General features: G+C 44.9%; 1 protein-coding gene across 2 annotated transcripts in view; it reads left to right on the forward strand.

The window, feature by feature from the left end:
* The window catches only part of CACNA1H (calcium voltage-gated channel subunit alpha1 H), a 480,369-nt gene that overhangs the window by 380,458 nt on the left and 75,642 nt on the right, over positions 1-24,269 (forward strand). For both annotated transcript variants that reach the window (XM_037911163.2, XM_043523932.1), the window contains exons 11-14: positions 14,940-15,091; positions 16,387-16,572; positions 18,694-18,811; positions 21,251-21,406. In XM_037911163.2, the coding sequence (XP_037767091.2) occupies positions 14,940-15,091; positions 16,387-16,572; positions 18,694-18,811; positions 21,251-21,406 (612 nt within the window). The remainder of the gene's footprint in view (positions 1-14,939; positions 15,092-16,386; positions 16,573-18,693; positions 18,812-21,250; positions 21,407-24,269) is intronic.

Below are 24,269 nucleotides of genomic sequence, written 5' to 3' on the forward strand. Positions count from 1 at the left end.
TTTCAAATCTAGCTGGCCGGGCTGGTGGATTTGCAAAATTACTGGCAGCTGCAGTTTTTTCCGCAAGATTGTTGCACAGCAAAATCAGGCTTGTGTAGGTAAAGGATCTATTTAGTTGGTGGACTCCTTGGGGCAGGCACAGGGTGTTCCTGTGCCTGTTTGTTCAGTTTGGAGCATGTTTCAATGTAACCAACTGTCTCAGTTTTATCCCAAGTCTCACAGTAGTTGGTGGTTTTTCTTAAATCCCCAGCTCCTGGAGTCCTGTGACAATGAGAGACTCCCAGCTTACTTTTTCAAATGTAAGTTTCTAGCCTTTCTGGTTGCAGAGAAACCTATGGAAATGTGACCCAAGTACATCCTAAAGGCTCAAAAAATCAGAAAGCAAAGAAGAACCACCCAAACTGTATTATTTTTAGAAATCTCATGAGTTTTAAGCCAAAAAAAAGCTAATGGTGGGGGGCTTGGTTCCTGAGTTTTGAACACTTGTGGCTGGCAACACTGTGCTCATGCGACTGGTTCCCTGCGTGAGCATGGACATTTCTGATGAAATTCGTGTTCATTATTTCCATCTGTTCTTTGCCTCCCGTTCTTCTTTGGGTGGGAATCAGCACGGGGATTAGAGCAGATAGGAAATCAGTTGCCCTTTATAAAAAACTCTGGGACGTGGCGACCGTCTCTCCTGGCTGCTAAAAACAAGCAGGGGGTTTGCGATAGACCTTTCCTGGCTGTCTCCCTGTACTTGGCTGGTGACATGCAGCCTTTGGCCTGAATATACAGTCCCTTTGTGTTTGGTTGCCCAGTGTTTTGTTTGTGCACAGGCACTGTAGAAGCGATTGGGTGCTCTCCCCCGAGAGGAGTGCTGGCATCCTCTGTGTCCTCCTTTTCTCCATAAAACTAATCAGTACATCAGCCATGACGGATGGAACCAGTTCATACAGAGTACACGCTCGAGCATCTGCCCCCGAAACAAATCATTACTGCTCTCCTGGCGCATCGCTGCACTGCCTTGTCCTTGCATCTTATCTGGAGACTTGACTTTTTCTTTCCCTGAGACCTCTTTGTTTAATAACTAAGCCTAGGCTCTTCACAAGCTTTTTTGTTTTTTGGCCATCTGTCAGATTAAGCGAGTGTCCGTGGAGATATAATCTGGCTGAATGGTCCAGCTTTCAAAAATAATGGCTTTTAGATTTGCATGCGGCTGATAGGAGTATTTCAGATTTCTTACCCAGCTTCTTTTCTCCTGTGGGGGAGCCAGGAATTGAATTTTATGCCATTTGAAATGAGATTGCATTTTGCTGAGCAAAGCTGAGGAATAGGAAACTAATGCGACAAAGCACAGCTATGTGATGTCACATAAGAGACTGGGGTCGGGGGGGGGGGGGGGGGGGGGTCTCCCGAGAAGCTCTTGGCTGGGAAGTTTCCTCAGAAAGCTAAAAGGAAGGGAATCGTATAATTAGTTGATACTAGAAAGCAAACTTGCGGATGTTTAACGTTGGAGTCTCAGGGGTGGAGACTGCTTTCTGCTGGAAATGTGAGCTCAGAGGTTTCGCCTACTAAGTGGGCCCAAAATCAGCAATGGGCAAACCTCAACAGACTCTGATACCCCACCCCCTTAGCTTTCACTCTTTTGTTACACATGTTGGATTGCTGGGTAATGTTGGCTCTGATTGGTGCCATAAGCCTTGCTCAGAAGTCTGAACATTGCCATCAGTTTGCTTTCCTCTGATCTCTGCCTCTGTTGACAGCCTGTTTGCCATTCAGAATAAAGGAGGGGAGCGTTTGCATTTGGTTGGCCTTGTCACTCATATCCATTTGGGTGACTAATTATTAGCAGTGACTCTCATGCCACAGAACAGACAGGTAGAAGCAATTCCATGGAGCATTAGGGGATCTACAGTTCAAATGGAAGTAAGGAAAATTATTATCCTCTATCTTCAATTAAACCATTATCGCTTCACTTGAAGGAGCCCATTTAGTTAAAGGGGAGGCATAAAGCCTCAGAATAGAGTTGGCTTAGAGAATGTGTCCAATTTTAATTCCAAAAACAGGAGGGAGAGCATCCATCCAATATTTTTCCAGCCTGGTAGTATTTCCTCGTCAGATTTAATATAGTTGAGTGTTTATTGAACCAGACTCCAAGGGAAGTTGTTTGTTGGTATCTGTGACTCTCTCAAAGAACAGAGAGAGAGTTAGATTCCAATTGTACAGACCTTGTCTACTTGGGAAACTTTCACCAGTATAACTTTCCTTTTTCCAGCAGAAACTGCCCTGTGTCCATATACAAATCATCATATAATGGTTTATCTCACACCTGAATTCAGAATAATTAAACTGCTGTGGAATTGACATAAGACAACAAGGACCCACTATGGATAACAGGCTTGATCAGTCATTTACAAAAGATTTATCTTAAAGGTGACCTTGAAAGGATTTTATTTAAAATGGCATTCACGCATCTTCATATTGTGTAGGAGAAAAGGGCCTGATTTTGTTATTTTGGTTTGTTTTAAATTGCTTGTTTTATTACCTTAGAAATATCAGGAATGTCAGGTCTAGTCTGTGATCTCAAAGTCAAGTCTTTGGTTTTCTGGAAAACTCCTTGAGGGGATCACTGATGTTACCTGTGAGCTCTCACACCACAACTGCAAGAGTCTGGGTGTTGAAGCTTTAACAAAGATGTCCTTTCTCCTAACTGTTCAGTAGACACTGGAATTAAATAGGTGTTCAGAATACAGAGTTTTTAACAGCCTGGGGGTGGGGGGGGGGAATCCTTCCTTTCTCAGTTGCTGCAGCATTCAGTCTTTGTTTTTAAGTTGTAACAATTTCACTAGTTCTCCGGTTACCATAGTCTCCCGGGATACTTTTAAATGGAATTTCTAATTTAAAAAAAAAGCCCCCCAAAATCTTTTTTTTTGGCAGGGGGAGGGCTTAAAAACATGAGGCTGCCTTTATGCTTCATATAAAGATGCATAATCCCAAATTTTCCCCCTTTCTAGCTTAATTTTAAAACAGATTTTGTACATGATGTTGAACCATGTAATGTATGTAATAATGTGACACTGTAGGTGACTTCTGTCAAATCCAGGGTAAAACTGAGACCCTGACCCCTTGTGGTGATTTAAGATCCCACCTGACTTTAGTAGTAACAGCAGCATTAATGCTGGCACCCAGGTCAAATTCCAATCACTCTCCTGATCTAAATTATTGCTGAGATTCAGCTGGATACAGGATTTTGTGTGGTGTTGCAGTACGCTATTAAATAGTTCCTTCGTTCCAACCCAGAAATGGATGCATCTTCGGGATAGAGGAAGACCTTTATACTGGCATATACACAGGGCCGGCTCTCCCGAAGCTGCCGCCGAATTGCCACTACCGTGGAAACTCTGCCGCCCCACGCACCTGCTTGGAACGCTGGGGCCTGGAGCCGGCCCTGCATAGACAGGCCCGAAATGCTGTCCCTTACTCGGACTTAGCTCCCAATGGACCTGAGATGCACTGGAAACCTACTGAGCTTTTGCAATACTGGAAGTGGCAGCAACTTTCAAGAGGGGTTTTGTGAGAGTGCAAACTAAATAAGGACTTCGTCACTTCATCCCACGTACAGAAAGAGCTTTGGAAGGCAAGGTTCCCTCTCAGGAATCGTGATCAATTCTCCATTCCAAAATATAAATCCTGCCGAGGCTTTCAACAGGACGGCGCTCTTCTAAGTAGCAGTCTTGAGTTCTCTTGGACTTTCTCGTATTACTATTTTAAGTCCCTCCCAGTTTTAATTGACGGGGATTGTGTCTCTTTGCCTGAAACGTAAATGTTTGGTGGAGTTCTGCGTGGCGGATGGCCAGGGGATAGCCCAAACCTGCAACAGCCCAAACAGTCAGCCGTTCATGTCGAGGTCTGATCACGTTGCCCTGGACAGGCTAATAACATAACACCCCCATCAGCTTTGGCAGTGTCACAGGCTCCCCTTGCCGGTCCATTAACCACCTGAACGAGCTCCGGTTAGGCCTTGACAAGCAGGTCAAGTTGCAGCACTGGCTTTTGAGCCATCTCTGCTTGTACACACACAAAAAGAACAGGAGGACTTGTGGCACCTTAGAGACTAACCAATTTATTTGAGCGCAAGCTTCCGTGAGCTACAGCTCACTTCATCGGATGGAGCTGTAGCTCACGAAAGCTTATGCTCAAATAAATTGGTGAGTCTCTAAGGTGCCACAAGTCCTCCTTTTCCTTTTGCGGATACAGACTAACACGGCTGCTACTCTGAAACCTGTACACACACAGTGATCCAAGCCAAAATGCTTTGCATGTCAGTCAGTCAGCCAGCTTAGGCCATGCACTCATCAAGCAGTTACAGACTCCTGGCACGTCTGGGGTCATTGAACTACAATGGGAAATAAAGGCTGATCCTTTGCAGCAAATGTCTCTTACGTGCTTGTTGCTGACAGTGCCCAGCCTGTGAATGGACTTGAGGTGCTGACATGAGAAAACAAGGGTTCCTTTATGACCAACCCCGCTATGGACTACATGCTAAGGGCCAGATGCACAGGTGTGCAAGGAAATCTCCCAGCCACAAGATGACCGGTCACATTTCTAGTCCTCGAGCTCACTTGAGCACAAGAATTTTGTGGGAGATTGGCACTAGCCAACCCAAAAGGACTAGGAAGGAGGGGAAAGTCAGAACCACGGAGTCACCCCCGCCTCCTGTGCCTGCCGCACAGAGGAGATGCTCCCAATCTGTTGCCCTTAGGGGCTGGAAGAGTTCTGGTGACAGCATAGTCAATTCACATTGCAAGGAGGGAGTGACACAGCAATGCACTACTCAGCAGCGATTCCTCTTGCCACTTCAGCAGCACCATTCCTAGGCTCCAAAGGAAGAACAGTGATATCCCCCAGCGCGCGCTTGATGAGGGCCACATCGGTCACAGTCGAGCTGGGAACGAACCCCGCCACCCTTAAGGAAATAAATTAAACCACTGCTGCTCTCTGGGCCACTGCCAGCGCTTTGCGGGCCAGAGATGGCCCTCAGGGTAGAGCCTAGAAATACCCACCACATTAACGGGGGGAAGTCGGAAGCAGCAGTAGAACAAAGTATCTTCCCAACCACGAGACCACATTCTACCTCCCGATCGGGGACTAGAACCCAGGAGTCCTGGCTTCCAGTCTGACAAGCAAATTCCCATCACTGCTTGAGAGCACGGCATGATGTGGGTTGTAAACAATGTGCATGTTTTTTAAGGTTATGGTTAAAAATTAAAGGAGTATTTTGTAATGTTGAGCTCCCTTTGCCAACTTTATTGATTCACTCCCCTCTTGAGGTGCCTGCATTTTAAATCCATTTAAGCTAGCTTCTGCAATTTTGAACAACTTTTTTAGATACTACTCTTACCCAAAACATCACTTCTGTCTCCCCCCAAAAACGGGCTTGCATCTAGCAATTGCTTTCACAATCTAATTTGGAGATGGAGCCCCATAATCCATCAGTTAAACAGATTAGTTACTCAGGAGGCTGCATGCCTCACTTGGGAAAGCAATAGGCTGTAATCCCTCCCCACACACACAGAACCAACTCAAGTACAGCTCATGGGACGCCGTAAATGAAGTCAGTTTGTTCCTTTTGTTTACAGCTCCCCCTGCAAGGGAGGACTTGGGATGTGATGCACTGGCCCATGTTACTCGGTGTTCCGTTAGGGATGAGTGAGTGGGAATGTGCTCTGCTGGGCAAGCCATGGAGGCTGAGAAAGCGGGAGGAATCTCAGTCCCACCTCCCTACTGGTGCCATTGTGGGGTGCAGTGAGGAGAGAAGATTGGCCACTGATGACTGCCGTCTTGGTGCCTTATAATGACATGGTTTCTCCTCTGTAGTGCAGCAAAGTGTGACATTCTGACATTAATGCTGAGGTGACGGCCAGTCAGAGAACACATGCTTCCGAAGACTTTAAATCTGCCACGGATAAATGTCTCTCAGAGCAGCACCATGGTCTAGTGCACTGAGCACAAGTCTAGAAGTGAGGCGTTCTTCGGTTCTGCCACTGATCCTCTATGCGAACTTGGGGAAATCTCTTAATCCCACCGTTTCTGTATCAGTACAATGGGGAAGAGCAATTAGTTAATGCTTGTAAGATGCCTAGAAGAGGTATTCTTGTGAATAAATGGAATGCATCAGACCTGGCATAAGCAGCTGTGATGGAGAATGTAAGGTTCAGATGGATGAAGATGCAGAATGCATCCATCCAGAGACCTTTAATCTAGAGATCCATCAGGAGGCTCATAAGAGAGCCTGAAATGCTGGTGCTTCCAGGTTCTGGTGATCAGCACCATGAGAGTTTTCAAGTCCCTGCTGGGGCTAGGAAATGCAGAGCTGCCTCAAAGTCAGAAATAAGAATTTTAAAGTTTAAGCAAAAGAGTTTAGAGCCTCAGAAGAGCTTCTGGCCAAAAGTGGCCACTAATTTGGGGTGCCTCCATTTTGGACAAGCTGACTTGAGAGGCCTTGGGCCTGACTTTCAGAGGCAGTGAGCACCTGTAATGCCAGCTAAAGTTACGGAGACTGGCGGTTGCTCAACACATCTGAAAGTCTGGCCCCGGCTGTGTTTCGTTAGGCTCCCAAATGGGGAGATACTGAAAATTAGTAGCCACTATTGCCAATTTGGTTGCTGAGTTTGTATTGGGGGAAGGTTCAGGCTGGCGTCAAGCTCTCCGGGCCATCCTGTGCCACTGAAGTGTGTGGGACTCCTGGGCACAGGATCAAGATACAAAACACCTTAGACTAAAACCTATTTAACTCAGCAAAAAGAACAGGAGGACTTGTGGCACCTTAGAGACTAACCAATTTATTTGAGCATAAGCTTCACGTAAGCTTCATAAGCTTATGCTCAAATAAATTGGTTAGTCTCTAAGATGCCACAAGTCCTCCTTTTCTTTTTGTGGATACAGACTAACACGGCTGCTACTCTGAAACCTATTTAACTCAGGTAAGTTTCTATCCTCAGTAATTACTGCATCATTACTACATAGTATCACACACTGCTATGCAGTCCCTCCCATAACCACTGTACACCCCTTGCAAGTGCTTCTGCATCCTATGGACATACTGCAAAATAAAGCTTCTTAGTGCAGGGTGGATTTATCCCGTATTGTGCTAATTGCCTTGGCTCAGGTTTAATAATTCAAACAGCTGTGAGAGCTGGATTCCCCCCACTCCCCAATTGTAATTAGCATGAAAGGGCTTTTTTCCCTCTCTCCCTCTCTCTTCTGCATTTGCTTCTTTTTAAATTCCGTGAAATGACTTTGCTGTAAGGCTCCCTAGCCAGGTGAAATATCTTGTAAGGAAATAGACACAACCCAGAAAAAAAAAATTGGGGGAGAGGTAAAATGTCCAGAAGCAAAGCACAAGTTGATGGTTCATTGTGGGAGACTATTACTTCTCATCTTTATGGTCCGAGTCCCTACAGGCTGAGCTTAAAATATAAAACAAAACCCCCACACGTACGCACACACAATCTCATTGACAGCTTTAGGGCAGGAATTCAAAATAAAGAAGAACCCAACAACAAAAATGAAAGGAATGTTTGTGAAACTAAATGTTCTGAATTTGTTTACAATTCCCCTGTGTTGGTGCCAGGCCTGGCTTTCGTTGTTCCACAGGATTAAATCAACTGCCTGTGCGCGGGGGCGGAATTTCTGACGCGAGTTCCTTTTCTTTTTTTTTTTAATTGCAAATGTCACCCAAACACATTTTCAGTGGAAGAATCTATGTGTTGGCTTTATCCCCCTGTTGGATTCTAATTATTTATTTCACAGTAGCAACTATGCACCCAAGCTAAGTTTAGGGCCTCATTGTGCTGGATGCTAAACATAAGCATAGTAAGACAGTCGCTTCCCTGAAGAACTTGCAATTGAAATAGACTAGGGAGAAGAAGGGTGGGAGGGGAAACAGGTGCAGTGCGATGAAGTGACTTGCCCAAGGTCACACAATTGATCAGTGGCAGAGCCAGGAATAGGTCCAGATCTTCAGACTCCTACTCCAGTGCCCCTCCATCATTAATCTTAGCCACTCCCATGTTGGACTGTGATTGGATTTTTCATTACTTTTTGATTGATCAATTTCTTCCAACTTCCTGGTGCCTAGCAGACTGTAAAAGGAGACTCTCCCTTGGTGAAACATTAAGTGTAAGATTTTTTCCAAGAGAGCACCTGTTCTTCCAAGATTTCCAGACCCAAGCTAGCTAGAGCACTAGTCACATGTTTGGCTGTTTCTCACCTTGAAATGAACCTCTGAATCTTCTGGGATTCATTCTCTGCTAATAAAAAACACAGTTTACAAGATATTTCAGTGATTTTAGACACATGTGGTACAAATATGGACCTTCCACATTAGCAAAGGTGGCAGTCATTGTATCTGGGTTAGGTTTTGGCTGGAATCAGGGCTAGGGAGGGTAGCGGGGCAGATTCAAGGTGCTGGAGGGTGGGAAACTTGCTCCTCCATCTGACACCTCTCTCTGGCGCTCTCCTGCTGCTAGGAATGGGGAGGTGTCGTCTCCTCCTTCCTAACTCTAGGGATCGCTACCATTCCAATCTCTTTGGTTAGTACCATGCTGTACATGGGTCATGTGGCATTACGGTTACCACCTCTGAAATGCCAAAAAGAAAGGCACACCCCCGCTACACACACACACACAAGGCAAGCCCGCCACAACCCCAAATCATAAGGCAACTCCCCAACTCCCTGCTGACAGTATCTAGAGAGGTAACACACACAGATAAGATTAATAACATCTCCTGTCTCCTCACTCTCGCAAGACTCAAACCCTCTCTCACACATGCACAGTGCGCTTGTGTGTTGGTGGGCAGACACGTGCTTTATTTTCAACACTTTTGATCTGTTATCGCTTAAACTGCGGAAGGTGGGAACGCTGCAGCATCTTTAGCTGGACCCAGAGACTTTTAACATTTGATATCCCAGTGTATGGTGGTGATAATGCAAATCTTTAGACCCACATAAAAGCCCTGCAGATTCAATTATCTTTCCAACAACTGGCAAACCTGCCCAGGCCAGACAAATACCAGCCAGGTGGTAACCCTAATGTTTCATTAAGGGCTGCGTTGCTCCGCTCGCTCCACTTGAAAACTGGCAAGAACTAAAGGTGCTCTGATTCAACATGTCCCCCAGAGCTGCCTGCAGAGCCTCAAAGTTCATGTGTTTCTCGAGTATCACTCATTTTGAGTTTCCCTTTCCTTGTCTGAAAGATTGCAGAGCTGGACAGCTTAAATGTCACAGCAGGAAAAATTTGATTAGGTACCCAAAGCTAACAGAGTTGAACCATCTCTTTTGAGGAGCATTTTGGTGTCCTACAAATGGCAGTTCAGTAGGGCTGGCGGGGGTGGTGACTTTTTCCTGTCCCACATGAATGTTTGAGATTTAAAAGAAAAAAATGTCCTGGTCCAAATCAGGACAAAAAGTCCATCTCAAAAATTTTGGGGATCCTAAAAACCAAAAAAAAACCCATTTCAGCTTGGGTCAATCAAAATGTTTAGTCTTGATAATTTTGAACCATTGTATGTTGATTATTTTGGCCTTTTTTCCACCTTTTTAAAAATATCAATCAAGTTACATTTCTAATCAAAAAGTCATTTTGAACCGAAAAAACAAAACTTTTCATTTCAAAAAAGGGAAAAATGGGAAGTTTTGTCAATATGGAAACTTTTTGAGTCAGGAAATTCAGCAGAACTGAATCCAAAACCACCAAAAAACAGATTTGGTTTGGGTTCATCAGCATTTTTTGGTGAAAAAAGGTTTTGTCAAAAATTTCCCAAACAGTTCTACAGTTCAGCTGAATTTGAGCTATGCAACAGTGACTTCTAGTGGCTGGTTCAGTTAGTCTTGTGTCTGACTGGAAGATGATTGAAGAAGGCAAGCCAAATTGGTGTTGGTTTTGTATATCTCTGCCTTAACCTTCCTCCTTGATCTTTGCTCATTGGGGGATATGAGAAGTGGGAGATGAACGAGACTGTAAGCCACAAACCATTTCATAAGACATAAAAATACCTCTGTCAGGCTGTTTCCTAGACTCCAGTTGGTGCTGAAAGGAAGTAATTACGTTTGAAGGCAATATCACTGGTGCTTGACTGTGCTGTACAACTTCCACTCTGTGATACAAAAACTCACATGAGCCACGTTCGCTAGCTTTCAGGGCCATCCAGCCTTGTCTTTGCCTGCTGGTTCCTGTGTCCATGTCATTGTGGGACTGCAATCTAAATGTCTCTCATTACAGCAGTCCTTATCCCCACATTAGTTCTGCCTCTCACCAAATATGAGTAATAAAGGATAATGAAGATCTCTGGTTTGAAGCACAGTGGCTTTGCAATGTCAGCGAGGCTGAGGCATTGCGGCTTTGTCTGTAGCTATCTGATAGAAGATCTGCTTCTAATTATGGGCTATTGATGATCTCATTGGTGCTAGTTCCCCCTCCCGCCCCTGTTCCCTTGAGATACCATGGCATCTTTCATCGTGCAATCTCTGCCCTGATATTTCAAGCAAAGGTTACGGTGCTTGAGAATAAGAAGCAATGGCACCAAAATGTTGTTGTGAATTGGCAAGTGAGTTCAAACAGCAATGTTAGCATATGAATCTGTGCAGCGCTGCCTGCTCCAAGCTTTTGGAAATCAAGAGTCAGGTTACAAAAAAATATGAGGTTGGCTTCAAAATTATGGGATTTTTTTTAAATGGGTTTTTTTTTGTTCCCCTTTTTTGTTTTTGTTTTTTGAGATCATCTAGGTTTCAACGTTTTCAAACTTTTCTCCACAACCATGAAGACTAGAACCTTACTTTTTTTTTTATGTATGCTGAAATTTTTCTCTTATTCACATGACTCCAGGAGCTGGGGCTTTGAGAAAATAACAAATGTTATGAGACACATGATAAATTCATGAGCGTTGGCAACTCTTGTAATAGTAGCAAGGACACCACAGAGAATTTTTGGTTAGGCTTGGTTTTATCTAGAAAGACTCCTTCTATTTTATCAGAGAGCCCAGGGTTCTCCTTTTACTCTCCTGTTAAATGTCCAGTTCCCATCTGAAGGTACCTTGAGATCCTGCAGAATAGATGCTCTCCCTGTCCAGAGAAGTAAGACCATGAGTACACAATATTCTTGATGCTCTGTGTGTGTGGTATCCATACTGGAAGGAAAGAGAAGAAGAGGCAAAGATGGAGAGGAAAGAGGGGGGGCTGGTGGGAAATATGATTTTACATTTAGCGTTAGTGCTCAGCAATGAGTTCATAAGAGAGCGGAGCAGCCCTGGAACAGGCTACTGGCTAGAGTGAGGATGTTGTATATACACGGACAAGTAACTCAGCAATACCTAGCCAAACACACATGCCCCAAGAAGTTGAGGAGACATTCTTAATGGTTTCTATGATTTAACCAACACCTGGACATGTGCATAGTTTTATCTGCAGGAGTTGGACTGGGGGCTTGGTTTCTGCAAGAGGCTACAGTATGCAATACGGTGTCTGGATCCCTAAAAATTGGTGGGTAATTGCATGACCCCTAACACTTGTAGATATGCAAGTTACGATCAATCTCAAGCTGCTACAGATCGCTTGATGTCCTGAAAGGGTCAGGGCAGAATTCACACGCTGGTGACATTATGGGGGTTTTGACCTGCTGCTGCTGCATTGTACGGACATAGAGGGGAAGATGGCCCAGGCCCTGAAGAACTTACAGCTGGTGACTGCACACAAGATGAGAGTGAGCCCATTCTGAGTAGCGCACTGTGCAGCAGTCACCCCCCACCAGGTGCTCAGCCATTGTCCAAATCAAATTCAATCTCAGGGGCAATTGCTGCCCTTGGTTGGGTTTCTACCCAAGCCAAATGCAAGGGCCACATGTCCCCTCTTGGGTGTGTTCCCTTTTCCTTGGGACATTTACTTCTGTGGAAAGGGCCTATGTGCCACTCAAGTCCCATTTAAAATCTATTTTGAGGGGTTAAGTGATGCCCAGGCCTTGCATTCTTCCCTCAGCTTGGGACAGTTTCACCCTTTGTGCATTTATATCTCCCACTGATATCAGATGTTATTGTGAAGAGAAGGGACATTTCCTGTTAAAGTCCCACTTAATAGCCATGGGGCAGACTGTTTCCATGGACATCAGTGGCAAAAATCTCATTGACTTGAGTGAAAGCAAAATCAGGCTCCTGTAATGTGTGGGAGTTTTAGCAGATGCTCTGGTGTTTCCTTACTGCTGTGTAGGCTTTCCCTTTTCCTTACTCCTTCTGGGGCTGTGCAGCCTGTCTCTCTCTCTCTTTTATTCTTTCCTTGGCAGGGTTTCCCTGAGTTTCCCCACAAAATGGAGAGTACAGAGCAGAAGTGGTGTTACGGGAGGCCCCGTCCCTTTAAAGTGCTCTGAGCTGCAGCTTTCATCTGAAGATGATGCTGTTAATTCTCATCTGGCCAGCAATGTGCTGCCAGCAACTTGACTGTAAGAAGATAGCACAAACATTTTCTCCCATAATCTGCAGTAAACACCGTATTCCAGGGAGGCTAGAGAGACCAAGGAACGTAACCCTAGTTTTCCAGTCCTCAGGAATGCTCCCTCTTAACCCTGACCAAGGAGAGAGGCAGTAAACGTGCCATCCAGTCTCTGTTCCTTCACAATGTCTTGAATACACTGAGAAGTCTGGCACAATGTTCAGTTTGTGTCACATGATGGGGAGGGGAGGACCCATGGAGCTGCCTAAGGGTGGCCTCTCCCCCGAGAATGGATGGAGTCTGGTACAATCCTAAGGCAAAGTCTTCTACAGCCATGTTCTTATGAACCCAAAGATAAGTCATCTCTGGGCAGGATGGTTTAGCAGCATCCATGGGCAATGGGACTGGGCAGAACGCGACTTCATTATATGCAGGGAAGCCATCCCAACCCTCCCCCTTCAATTCAGTCACAAAGTTTTAACAAGGGGCACCAGAGAAGCCCATCCAGTATAATCTCAGCTTCTGGCCCAAGGTGGTGTCAGGCAGCTGGGTGCTAAATGGGGTTGTCCTTTTATAGGGGTTTGAGAGCAAGGAGGTATGGTATGAGTAGTTGTATCTCTGATGTATTTTAGCAATCATGGTGTGCATTGAGGATGAGCAGGAGGTTGCTTGGAAACACTAAGCAGTTAGTACTGTCTCTATAGGATAAATGGTTGAGCCCATAATAGGTTATTGCACAGAATGATTTGGCCTATGCAAGTTGGTTTCGTAGACTCATAGATGATAAAGGCAGAAAGGACCCCTGTGATCATGTAGTTGACCTCCTACATAGAACTTCCCTGAATTATCATCTGTTTGACCTAGAGCCGATCTGTTAGAAAAACATCCTATCTTGATTTTAAAACTGCTAGTGATGGAGAATCCACCACAACTCTTGGTAAGTTGTTCTAGGGGTTAATGTGCAGCAGCCTGATGGTACAACCAGCCTGGACAGGGTGGGATCTCCGTGGCTACCACTGAATCCAAGTTAACCGCCGCCATTCCTGGCTGTTTGCTGAGTATTTGATATACAGTGCGTTGAATTCAAAGTGTCTCTTCTATGCTGCGCACCATGATACGACAAACATCTCCTGTCTTCAGAAGCTCAGATAATGCAATAACCACCTCAAGTGCTTCCCAGCTGTTAACATACCATGAAAAATAAAGGAAGCTATTACCAGACAGGAGATGAGTTGGATATGAAAATAGCCCCTTTTCCTAGGCAAGATTATTGCACTGAGGAAATGGAAAAGACCCATTTTCTTTTGCAAGACAACTGGTACTTAGCTTTAGAAATGTATGTTGCAGTTCCTTGAACAGTTTTTTTTGAAGTAACTCCAGTGAGAAAATCTAACTCGGTCCCTTCTTTCTCATTAGGTTTGGTGAGAGAGGAACTTGTAAAGGTTTCACACTAAAGGCTGTAACTTGGAGCGAATGTTGGTTTATTTGGGAAGGTCAATTTTCTATGTCATGGATCTGAGTTCACGCACAAGGTCTGCTCCAAGTCCTGTTGAAGTGAATGGAGATCTTTCCATCAGCTGTAATGGGATTTAGATCAGGGCCATAGGTAGGACATCCTAGAAAGATCCCTTCCAGGTTTCTGACCAGAACTTTGGATCAATCAAAACAGAGACGACCCACAAAGAAACCTTCCTAGATTTTTAGTGTGGCGTTTTCAAAGGCGGCTAAGAACACAAATCCCATTGACTTTCAGTGGCACTTGTATTTGTTAACTCTCTTGGGTGTTTTTGAAAAGCCCACCTTACATTCAGAGCATTTAGTCTGTTACAGATAGACCTCTAGCCTGGCTAAGCATATCCTACAAAACATCTGACTTTGTGCCTTAATGCTTCATTTTAGTGCATTGCTTAAAAGATCTCGTTAAGCTAGGACACAACATGACTGTCATTACTGCAGGTGCTACAGAAATGGGCATTCACTCCATTAAAAGACCCGATAGAATGTCCTTCCAGTTCTTCCTAAGCACTACCTCTCTCTTTTCTGCCCCCGCTCCAGTTTTTTAACGTACTTTTTGGAATGTGGACACCAGAACTGGATGCAGTATTCCAGTATCAGTCTCCCCACCGCTGAATCACCTCCCTTTCCACACTCACTGCTCTGTTTATTTATCCATAGATGGCTTTAACCCTTTTTACCACAGCTTCACACTGAGAGCGCGTGTAGCGCAGCTTGTCCACTAGGGCCCCTAAATCCTTTTCCGAGTTGCTGCTTTCCAGGGGACAATCCCCCATTCTGCAGATGCCGCCCTGCCTCCTTTGTTCCCAGATGTACGGATTTGCATAGGGCTTTATGATGTGCAAAGTGAAACAGTGCAATAAATTCCTTGAGGAAATGAGTGTGTTTACCATGCGGAATAATAAAAAAAATTCCATGTTTCTCCTTATGTCTCAGCTTGACTATGTGTCTTTCTGTCTTGTAGCCGGATGAACTGACCAACGCTTTGGAGATCAGTAACATTGTCTTCACCAGCATGTTTGCCCTGGAGATGGTCCTCAAGCTCCTTGCCTTTGGTATCTTCGGTTACATCAAGAACCCATACAACATCTTCGACGGGATCATAGTCATCATCAGGTCACTGCACGCTGCATGATACTTTCCACCATTCGCCTCCAAGTAGCTCCAGGAGACTTTAGACAAGTCATGTCGTGCAGGGGGTAGGAGTGACGTGGGTTAGTGTGAATTTAGAGCTCAGTGGGATTAATAGCGTCTTGGCCTTTTAGGGTCGTATCTTTAGAAGTGCTGTCCAAACGAAATGGACGTGACAGACGAGGAGTTCTATTTCTGCCACACATCTGGCGGCGTGGTGAATTTTCCACTGAAAATTCTGGGGAAAGCAGTGTAATGACCCCAAGTTGCAGCAGCACAGAGGTTTCCCAGAACGAATACATGAATATGTGACCTGGAAAGGCAAGAACAGGGCTGTGAGATGGTGGGATACAATAAGTAATGGGTGTGGTGTCCACTGCAGGGGGCTCCCAACATCAAAGAGCAAGTGGTAGGGGTGCTGCAGATCTGGGGTGGGTTGTACTGGCCCATGTGCATGGGAGAGGCTTCTTCTGCGTCTGTCCATGCTGTAACTGGCTTGGCCCACATCAGTCATCCCCTGAGCTTCATGGCTGCTCAATTCACTCTAATTTTGAGAAAGAAAAATGTCGGGCCAGATCCTCTGGAGGTGTAAATCAGCATAGTGCCGTTGACGTCCATGGTGGGATACCGCTTTACACCAACTGATGGCTGGGCCCATGGAGTTGAAATAAGTCATGACAATTAGAGAGGGGCGCAGACCCAAGTCCCAGATCCAAACAACTCCAAACTCTCTGAGATTGTTCAAACTCCAAACCCAATATTACACTTGGCTCTGTCTCTTTATAATAATAATCTGAACTAAAACCCCCATGTTTGAACCCTCTGGAATTTCAGGGCCTTCCAAAATCCTGATCTAAATTTTGTGGCTGGAGCCCATCTCTGATTTTCAATGGTCCAGACCAACCATGCATCTAGAACACCATTAAGTCATTTACTTTATCGCTAGATGCTGTAGCAGGTTAAACAACACTAAACTGGCTACAGAGGAAATAGATTAAGCATATATATTGAAGGGGGCTGATTCTGAGATCTTTCCAAGGTCAAGAAGGAGGCAGAGCGGCAGAGACAAATATGCAAGTTGACTTCCCCCCCTCCTCCCTTTGTAAGTCCCATCTGTTCCTACAGCACACTCTGATCCCAGGTCACAGGCTGGGCCAGACAGACACCCTGCAAGCTACTCACAATCCAATTAGCTACGGGTTTTGTTGTACTGTACATCAAACTGCTACAGGTCGGACAAGGACAGTGAGTTTGTTGTTTTCCCTCTTGTGCTCCCGTAGTGTCTGGGAGATCATTGGCCAATCCGATGGAGGCCTTTCTGTGTTAAGAACTTTTCGGCTGCTCAGGGTCCTCAAACTGGTACGCTTCATGCCTGCCCTTCGCCGCCAGCTGGTGGTCCTGATGAAGACGATGGATAACGTGGCCACCTTCTGCATGCTGCTCATGCTCTTCATCTTTATTTTCAGGTACCAGCGGCGGCTGCTTTTCTCCTTGAATTAATTGTTTGGCTTGATTAAATAATATGCAAATTAGAATGATAATAGAGCATGTTTGCCATGCAGCCTAGATGACAGAAGGGCTCACAATAGACTGACAGGCAGATATTCAACAGATGATTTACCACTTTGAGGTCTCAGTGTTTCATGCAATCCTTGTAATTCTGTAGACAAATGAAGAATGCAGACAGACAACAACAGAAAAACAATCGCTCCAGAGTTCCTGAGAGGCACAGTACAGGAGCAGCAGAAGCTTCCTAAAATTGGGGGGGCCACCAGCATGTGAACCGTGGCCCTGCCCCCTCTGTGCCACCCCTCTCCCCTGAGGCCCCTGACCCCGCACCGCCTCTTCCCCCCCCTCCCCCCAAGAGACCCCCTCTATTCCGACACTCCTGACCCAGGAAGTTGTCCACAAATGGAACTTGATGGCTTAACGTTTTAGAGGGAGGAAATATGGGGTCCAGGAATTACTCTTTTAACACTAGTCTACAGCTGAATGGCTCAGGGGGTTGATAACAGGGCATGCAGCCTGTCACCAGCTCCGCCCCGCTGAGTTCTGGGTTTGACTCTGACCGAGGTCAATAGTGATGAAACATGATCCAGAGAAGCAAGAACAACTATGGAGGGAGAGTGGGCACAAAGTGGGCAGTTGACCTAATGTTCTTTCGGGGAGCTATTTACCTCACCTTGTAGAGAATAGCAGGGGTCATTGCCGGTGGGTGTTTAGGAGCCAAAATGAAATGGATTGTTGGTCTTAGTTAATTGGTAGTGGACAACTATCTGTAGCACCAAAAGTCACTTCCCAGCAACTTCATGGGATCATCTGTCCATGTCAAATAGAAGACTTTAGAAATAATAGTCCAGATTCTCAGATGGTTCAAATTAGCATATTTCCATGGATGTGGGTCCACTGGCTTCAGTGTAAATTACCTGAGAATTTGCCCCAATACCTATGACAAACATCTTGGAAGATGGTATTTTTTATTAAATACTCAGAAAGCACCAGGAATTTATGTCAACTGTTAAATCTTCTGAATGTTTCCCCAGGCTTGTGTAATTCCAAGCTGTTTTCTCTATTCTTTCTCTGTTTGATGTCATTCATACTTGTATATTTGTCATGCATATTGTATATTTGTCATGCTTATGTCATACGGAATAGTTCCTGGCCACATATCCATTACGCTGCTTTGACGGAAGGATCTCAAAAGTGGGGGAATAGCTACCATTGCAGCTGCCACTAATTGGCCGCTTTGTTGGCATTATCAGCAAAGAGAATGAGGACTGAATGGTTAATGAAGATTGAGTGACCCTCTCAAGATCCTGGAAGTGGTCAAATCAGGTGTAAGGTCCATTTTTCATAGAAGATCCCTTTCTGGGAAAATCTCTGCGACCTGGTTGGCCTGAGCCATGACAGGTCAAATGTGCCTTGTTACACTAACATTTAGTGAAGGTATCCGCTTTTTGCCTGAGTCCTATATAATGAACGGAAAGCAGCCCCTCCTGCACCCACAGCCCTTTTCAGAAATTCCTCAGAGAGGATACTGGCGATAGAGCTGGATTGTCTGAAGAGTCTTCAGCCATGTCACCCATAATTCCTTGGGCCAGTAACATCCATTCCAGGTCAAAGGCTGCATAAGGTGTAGAAAGCTCACCAACTAATATTGCAGCTGTCTCAGTGGGAACCCAGAAGCCATCAGGCTCTGAAATGGAGGGTCACCTGTAGGCATCCGGACTGAAATGGCAAGTAGAGGCTGTGGGCCTCAAGAACCAGTACATTCGGTGATGTTTCACCAGGGAGTTAGTGCAGGAACATAAGGACAAAAGTTATATCTAAGTCATGCTATTCTGCTTTCATCTTCTGGAAAGGTCTTTTGTTGCGTATAACAAACCCGTGCTCTGATTCACCTTATAGTTGGTGTCCTCCTCTAAGGAGGTCTCATTTCCTGCCTGCGGGAGCACAGATAGCACTCTCTATAGACCCACAATGTGCAGCTGGGAAAAGAAAGTGACCCCCAAAAGCGCTAAGATGCTCCCTGAAACCATGTGTCTCATGCAGTGATGTCTTCTATGTCGCTTCCTTTCCCTCTCCAGCATTCTCGGCATGCATCTTTTTGGGTGCAAGTTTAGCTTGAAAACTGATACGGGGGACACAGTTCCAGACAGAAAGAATTTTGATTCCTTGCTCTGGGCCATTGTGACCGTGTTTCAGGTAAGATCTGGGACCGCTGATGAGTTTTATTCTCTACCAAGCAGACGAATGTTGTTGCTTTTCAAAAAACTTCATTCACAGCATCACAGAGTTAACTGGACAAACTTACCATGAAAGAGGTTTGTTTCGGTTCTGCCCAATGAATCGACTGGTCTCAGGCTAGCTCTGAGCGGGCAAATGCCCTTGTCACAAAACCCACCACTATGTCGATCTCGCTTCTTAGCAAAGGCCAAAGCCTGAGAAGGAATAGAGATTGAGCGGCACTTTCATAGCATTACACTTGTGCAAATAACAGATTTTCTCAGTTCAGTTTTGATTAAACTAAAAAGTAGGAAAAAAATTCTGGTCGCTCAAAAACACTTTGACCCAAAACAAAACATTTTGTTACATTCAGGGGTTTTTTAACCTTTGCTTTTTCCTTATATCTAAAAAAATCAAGATAGAATGTTTTGACTTCGGGGGAATTTTTTTCCCCCAGACTGAAACATTTCAGCAGATTCAACATGAATGCATTAAATGTTTCAGTTGACCCAAATCTGCATTTTTTGGGGCCAAAATTCAAGAAATTTTGCCGAGCTGCAATCATTACACAATTCAGGTTGAAACATATCGGTCATTTTGAAGGAAGTTTCTAAAACCATTCAGTGCTGTACCTGTTCCATGAATAGACAGAAGACTTCTGTCTCCAAGGATACCAATCCAACACCTTCCTCCAGCACTGAAATTCACTTTTTAAAAATACCATGTTTTAGAATTGGGGGACGAACAGACTGTCTCAGGTCAATCTAGCTCAGCAAATTTTGTAGGTGCTGGCTACACAAACAGTGGAGTTGGGATGAGGATTGCTGGACTGGTAAAGACTGTGACACAAAAGAAAAGCAAGGCAGAGGACTGGAAAATCTCTATGTAAACTAGGTTTCAGAGTAACAGCCGTGTTAGTCTGTATTCGCAAAAAGAAAAGGAGTACTTGTGGCACCTTAGAGACTAACCAATTTATTTGAGCATGAGCTTTCATGAGCTACAGCTCACTTCATCGGAAACTAGCCGACTTTCCTATGTAGACAAGATCTAAGGTATCATTAGAATGACTCATATATTTCATAACAGAGCAATGAAGCAACTTATTCCAGGAAGGTATTTCTCCGTAACATTAGCTGTCTTTCCGCTTAAGAAATGAGCCCTTAGAATGGGAAGCAGAGTGAGTATATTAAAGGCCCCCTTACAACCACCAACAGACATAAACTGCACATAGAGGAGGAGAGCTTAGGAATGTTAAGCAGGATTTCTAGGTACAGGACAGGTGCACCTCATTAAATGAGTGGCAGTCCATGTGCAAACTGATCCAAACTCTCCATAATGCAGAATGTTAGCTCTCCCCTATATAAACAAAGACAGATTTTAATTCACTGCGAGGGGAAACTGACAGCACTTCCATGAGGTTCCTACTGTTGTAATAGCAGCTCATGTATTTATTTTTAACATTCGAAGTCACGTGTGTAAATAGATTCAGTGTGATGCACAAGGACATAATCTTTCGGGGAGGCACAGGGCTAATGGGAGGCACAGGACTAAATGCAGCCGACTATATTTTCCCACCCCCAGATGCCGCCAACTCGTTGTTCCTGTTTTATAGCAGTGCTAGAGGACATCTTCATAGTGGAGTCTGGATTAACGAAGGGCAAGAAACCGTCCTCTTCTTTCTTTTCTTTTTTTTTAAATCCCTGGGTTTTTCAGCTATGGAAACATTGGCAGGCTAGGAATATCTTAAGTGAATCTTATGAAGGCTCCTTAGACTAGTCTTTTCAAAGGAAATATGTTTTCCTGCCAGTTTATCTTTTTTCCACCCAACAAGCAACTTGTTTCCTTTCCTGAGTTTCTGGAGATCCCTCGTATCAATGACTGTGAGGAAAACCTGGGTTTTTTTCCCAACGTCAGTTAACTCATAATGAGAAAAAATGTTCTGATTAAAGGAAAGCATGGCCCTGAAAAAGTGTGACCATCTCTTGATACAAAACTGGTGCCATCTTAGGCCTGTCAACTGGTAGCCGATCACCAGAGTACACGTAATCATTTGGGAACTTCCCCACCAAACAGTAGAACTCGCAGCTTGTGCAGTTGATAGGTTACCAGAGTGGGGATTTGAACTAGCAACCCTTGTGGGTCATAATGCTACTAGGCAAGCTGAACGGGGAGCCAGGGCAGAAGAGTATCCCGGGCAGAAGCCGCAGCTTGCAGATCTATCTCAGGTGCTGAGATCTAAATAAAGAGATCCTTTGCTGTCTCATCTGATTAGATCTCTAGCCGGTCAGAAAGGAGAGCGGGTGCTGCCTCTGTAAAGGAGGAAGGGATAAATCAGTGATTCAGTGTGCATTTTAAACCAGCTGCTCCCGGCGAGCAGCGAGGAGTAATCGGAAAGCCTTTCCTTCCCACTCCATGCAGATCCTCACCCAGGAAGACTGGAACGTGGTGCTCTATAATGGCATGGCATCCACCTCCTCGTGGGCGGCACTCTACTTCGTGGCCCTGATGACCTTTGGCAACTACGTGCTCTTCAATCTCCTAGTTGCCATCCTGGTAGAAGGCTTCCAAGCAGAGGTAAGGAGGCTTAGCAAAGCAATGGGGCAGGGAACTGGCAGCTGCATGTAGGAAATGGGTGAGCGGGTCAGCCTCATGGCCTCTTCATCAGTAGGAAAATAGCAGCTTATCTTTAAACAACACTCCAAAGACCACAGCAGTACCTGGCCCCCCAGACCCTCCAGTAAAGCCCACCAGCTGGAACAAGATAGGACACTGGTAATCCAGTGCTCATGGGGGAAAGGGCCAAATTAAATTAAGCCTGGTCTACACTTCAGAGTTGGTGTTGCTGTGTCAGCTAGTTAGTGGTGGGGGCAGTTACTGACATAAATAGGTCGGCATAAGTCCTAGGGTGGATGCAGTTATACGGTGGATGCAGTTATACGCAGAGTAGGAGTGATGAAGCTTGTGATGAGGTGCCCTTGTGATGCCTGTCTAGCTCTGATGGTTCCATCCTAGAGAGGATGATCCAGTGGTTAGAGCACTTGCCCGGCATTCACAAGACCACGCTCCACCAGGTTTCCGGTGTGACCCTGGGCAAGTTGCTATGGGTACGTCTCCAGTTTGTGCTGGAGATGTAAACTGAATCATCCTGAGTGTGGTCCCAGCCAAGACTTGAGGCACGGACTTGGGTGACTGGCTGCTTGCACCACTGTGACTATGCTTCTGGTTTGAGCGTGCTAGTGTGGGTATGTCCTCTTGCTGGAATGTACACCTGCCGCTCCTGCACAGACGTGTCTACACTAGGAGCTGGGGATGTAGATTCCCAGCTTGAGGAGATATACTCGTGCTAGCTCTCACCGAGCTAGCGTGCTAATAATAGGATGTGCCCAGTGGGATGGGCTCACCGCTCTGAGTATGAACCTATGGTCTCTGGCGGCAAGTACTGGGGACAGAACCACTGGTCTGACCCCATATGGCTGTTCTTATGTACCACCACCTGAAAATGAGTGCTATAACAGTATATGTGGCCAGGGGCCTGGATAATGTCCAATCGCCTTATCTTGGGTAAGGAAGATTAAAGAAATGACTGTTTCTCAGTCTGCTTTGAGACGTTCCCAGGTGTCAATCCTGGAACCCGCTGACCCATTCTGCCCTTCTCCGTTTTTTTCCTTTGGAGCAGGACAGATCCATATGTAGCATGGAGTTTTAAATGAGAATTATGATCCCATTTCTGGTTTAATATATTATCCAGAAGCTTTTGTGAAGTCAGTAGGGCACGGACATGATTTTGAGACTCACCTAAAATCATCCAGCCTCAGTTCAAGTTGAAAATAATGATCCAAAACGCTTGGATCACATTTTTGGATTTTTGGATTTTTTTTGTATCTCAAGGCATGCAAGAACAGAGAGGCTGCTCAGCATTTTGGAATATCGAACCAGCGCTAAGCCCATGGGAACTCAGAAACAAAATGAGGAAGGGTTTCGATTTTCATTCTCTAAATTCCCAGGGTGTGGAGAGGGAAAGAAAATCTTTTATTTATTTCAGAGTAGCAGCCATGTTAGTCTGTATCCGCAAAAAGAACAGGAGGACTTGTGGCACCTTAGAGACTAACCAATTTATTTGAGCATAAGCTTTCGTGAGCTACAGCTCACTTCATCGGATGCATAGAATGGAACATATAGTTAGATAGATAGATAGATAGATATACAGATAAGTTGGAAGTTACCAACAGACTCCAACAAGAAACTGCTGAGCTTGAATTAATATGCAAACTAGATACGATTAACTTGGGTTTGAATAGAGACTGGGAGTGGTTGGGTCATTACACCTATTGAATCTATTTCCTTAAGTTAAGTATCCTCACATCTTCTTGTCAACTGTCTAAATGGGCCATCTTGATTATCACTACAAAAGTTTTTTTCTCTTGCTGATAATAGCTCATCTTAACTAATTAGCCTCTCGCCGTTTGTATGGTAACTTCCAACTTATCTGTATGTGTATGTATATATGTGTGTGTGTGTGTGTATGTATATCTTACTATCTGTTCCATTCTATGCATCCGATGAAGTGGGCTGTAGCCCACGAAAGCTTGTGCTCTAATACATTTGTTAGTCTCTAAGGTGCCACAAGTCCTCCTGTTCTTTTTAGTTATTTGTTAATTATTTTTGATAACTTTTCATCTTGTCCCCAGAAATCTCATCATTTTCATATTTTTTCTGCTTACATTGCATTACATTACACCGAGACAACACTGCGGTTCACTGTGACGTACCACTGAAATATGCATGCACCAGAAACACCCTTCTCCTCAACTGTCACAACTATATTTTCCCCCTTTAAGGTGATCTGCATGGTTTCCATTATTAAAAAGTCCGTTCCCAGCTTCCCGATAAGTACCAGGACAGGCAAATGAACAGAAACAGCTAGTTTGAAAATGGTCTTATCTTCATTGTTTATTCCCAGACTCTCAAAGCGGCTTTCTCAGGATCACAGATCTGTGTGATACGTGCACTTTGCCAGGGATGCTACAACTCTTCACATCCTTGCCTCTTAGCAGAACTGGCATGATTCTGCTTCTATTGAAGCCTGTGGAAATTCTGCCACAGACTTTAGCAGAAGCAAGATCAGCCCCCAAGGAAGGAATCACCAGGGTTCATGGAGAATCTGGGCGGGCTGTGCTGTGCGGCGGGGTGCCAGCAGGCTGGAGTTTTGCTCTGCGGTGCTAGTTGTCTTCAAAATCCCACATGCTGTGCAGAAAGCTGGATCCAAAGCCTCTTGGAAAGTGCCTGGACTCTGGTACAGCCAGCTGGCAAGTCTGAGGCCAGTTCATTTACATTTTAAAGTGGTAGTTTTTCATGAATTAAACATAAAAATGAATAACCCATCAATGCAATAACCCTGGTGATGGTGATTTTTATATTGAACTCCCCTCGTTTGAAG

The sequence above is a fragment of the Chelonia mydas genome, chromosome 10, assembly GCF_015237465.2.
Source record: "Chelonia mydas isolate rCheMyd1 chromosome 10, rCheMyd1.pri.v2, whole genome shotgun sequence".
Lineage (NCBI taxonomy): Eukaryota > Metazoa > Chordata > Testudines > Cheloniidae > Chelonia > Chelonia mydas.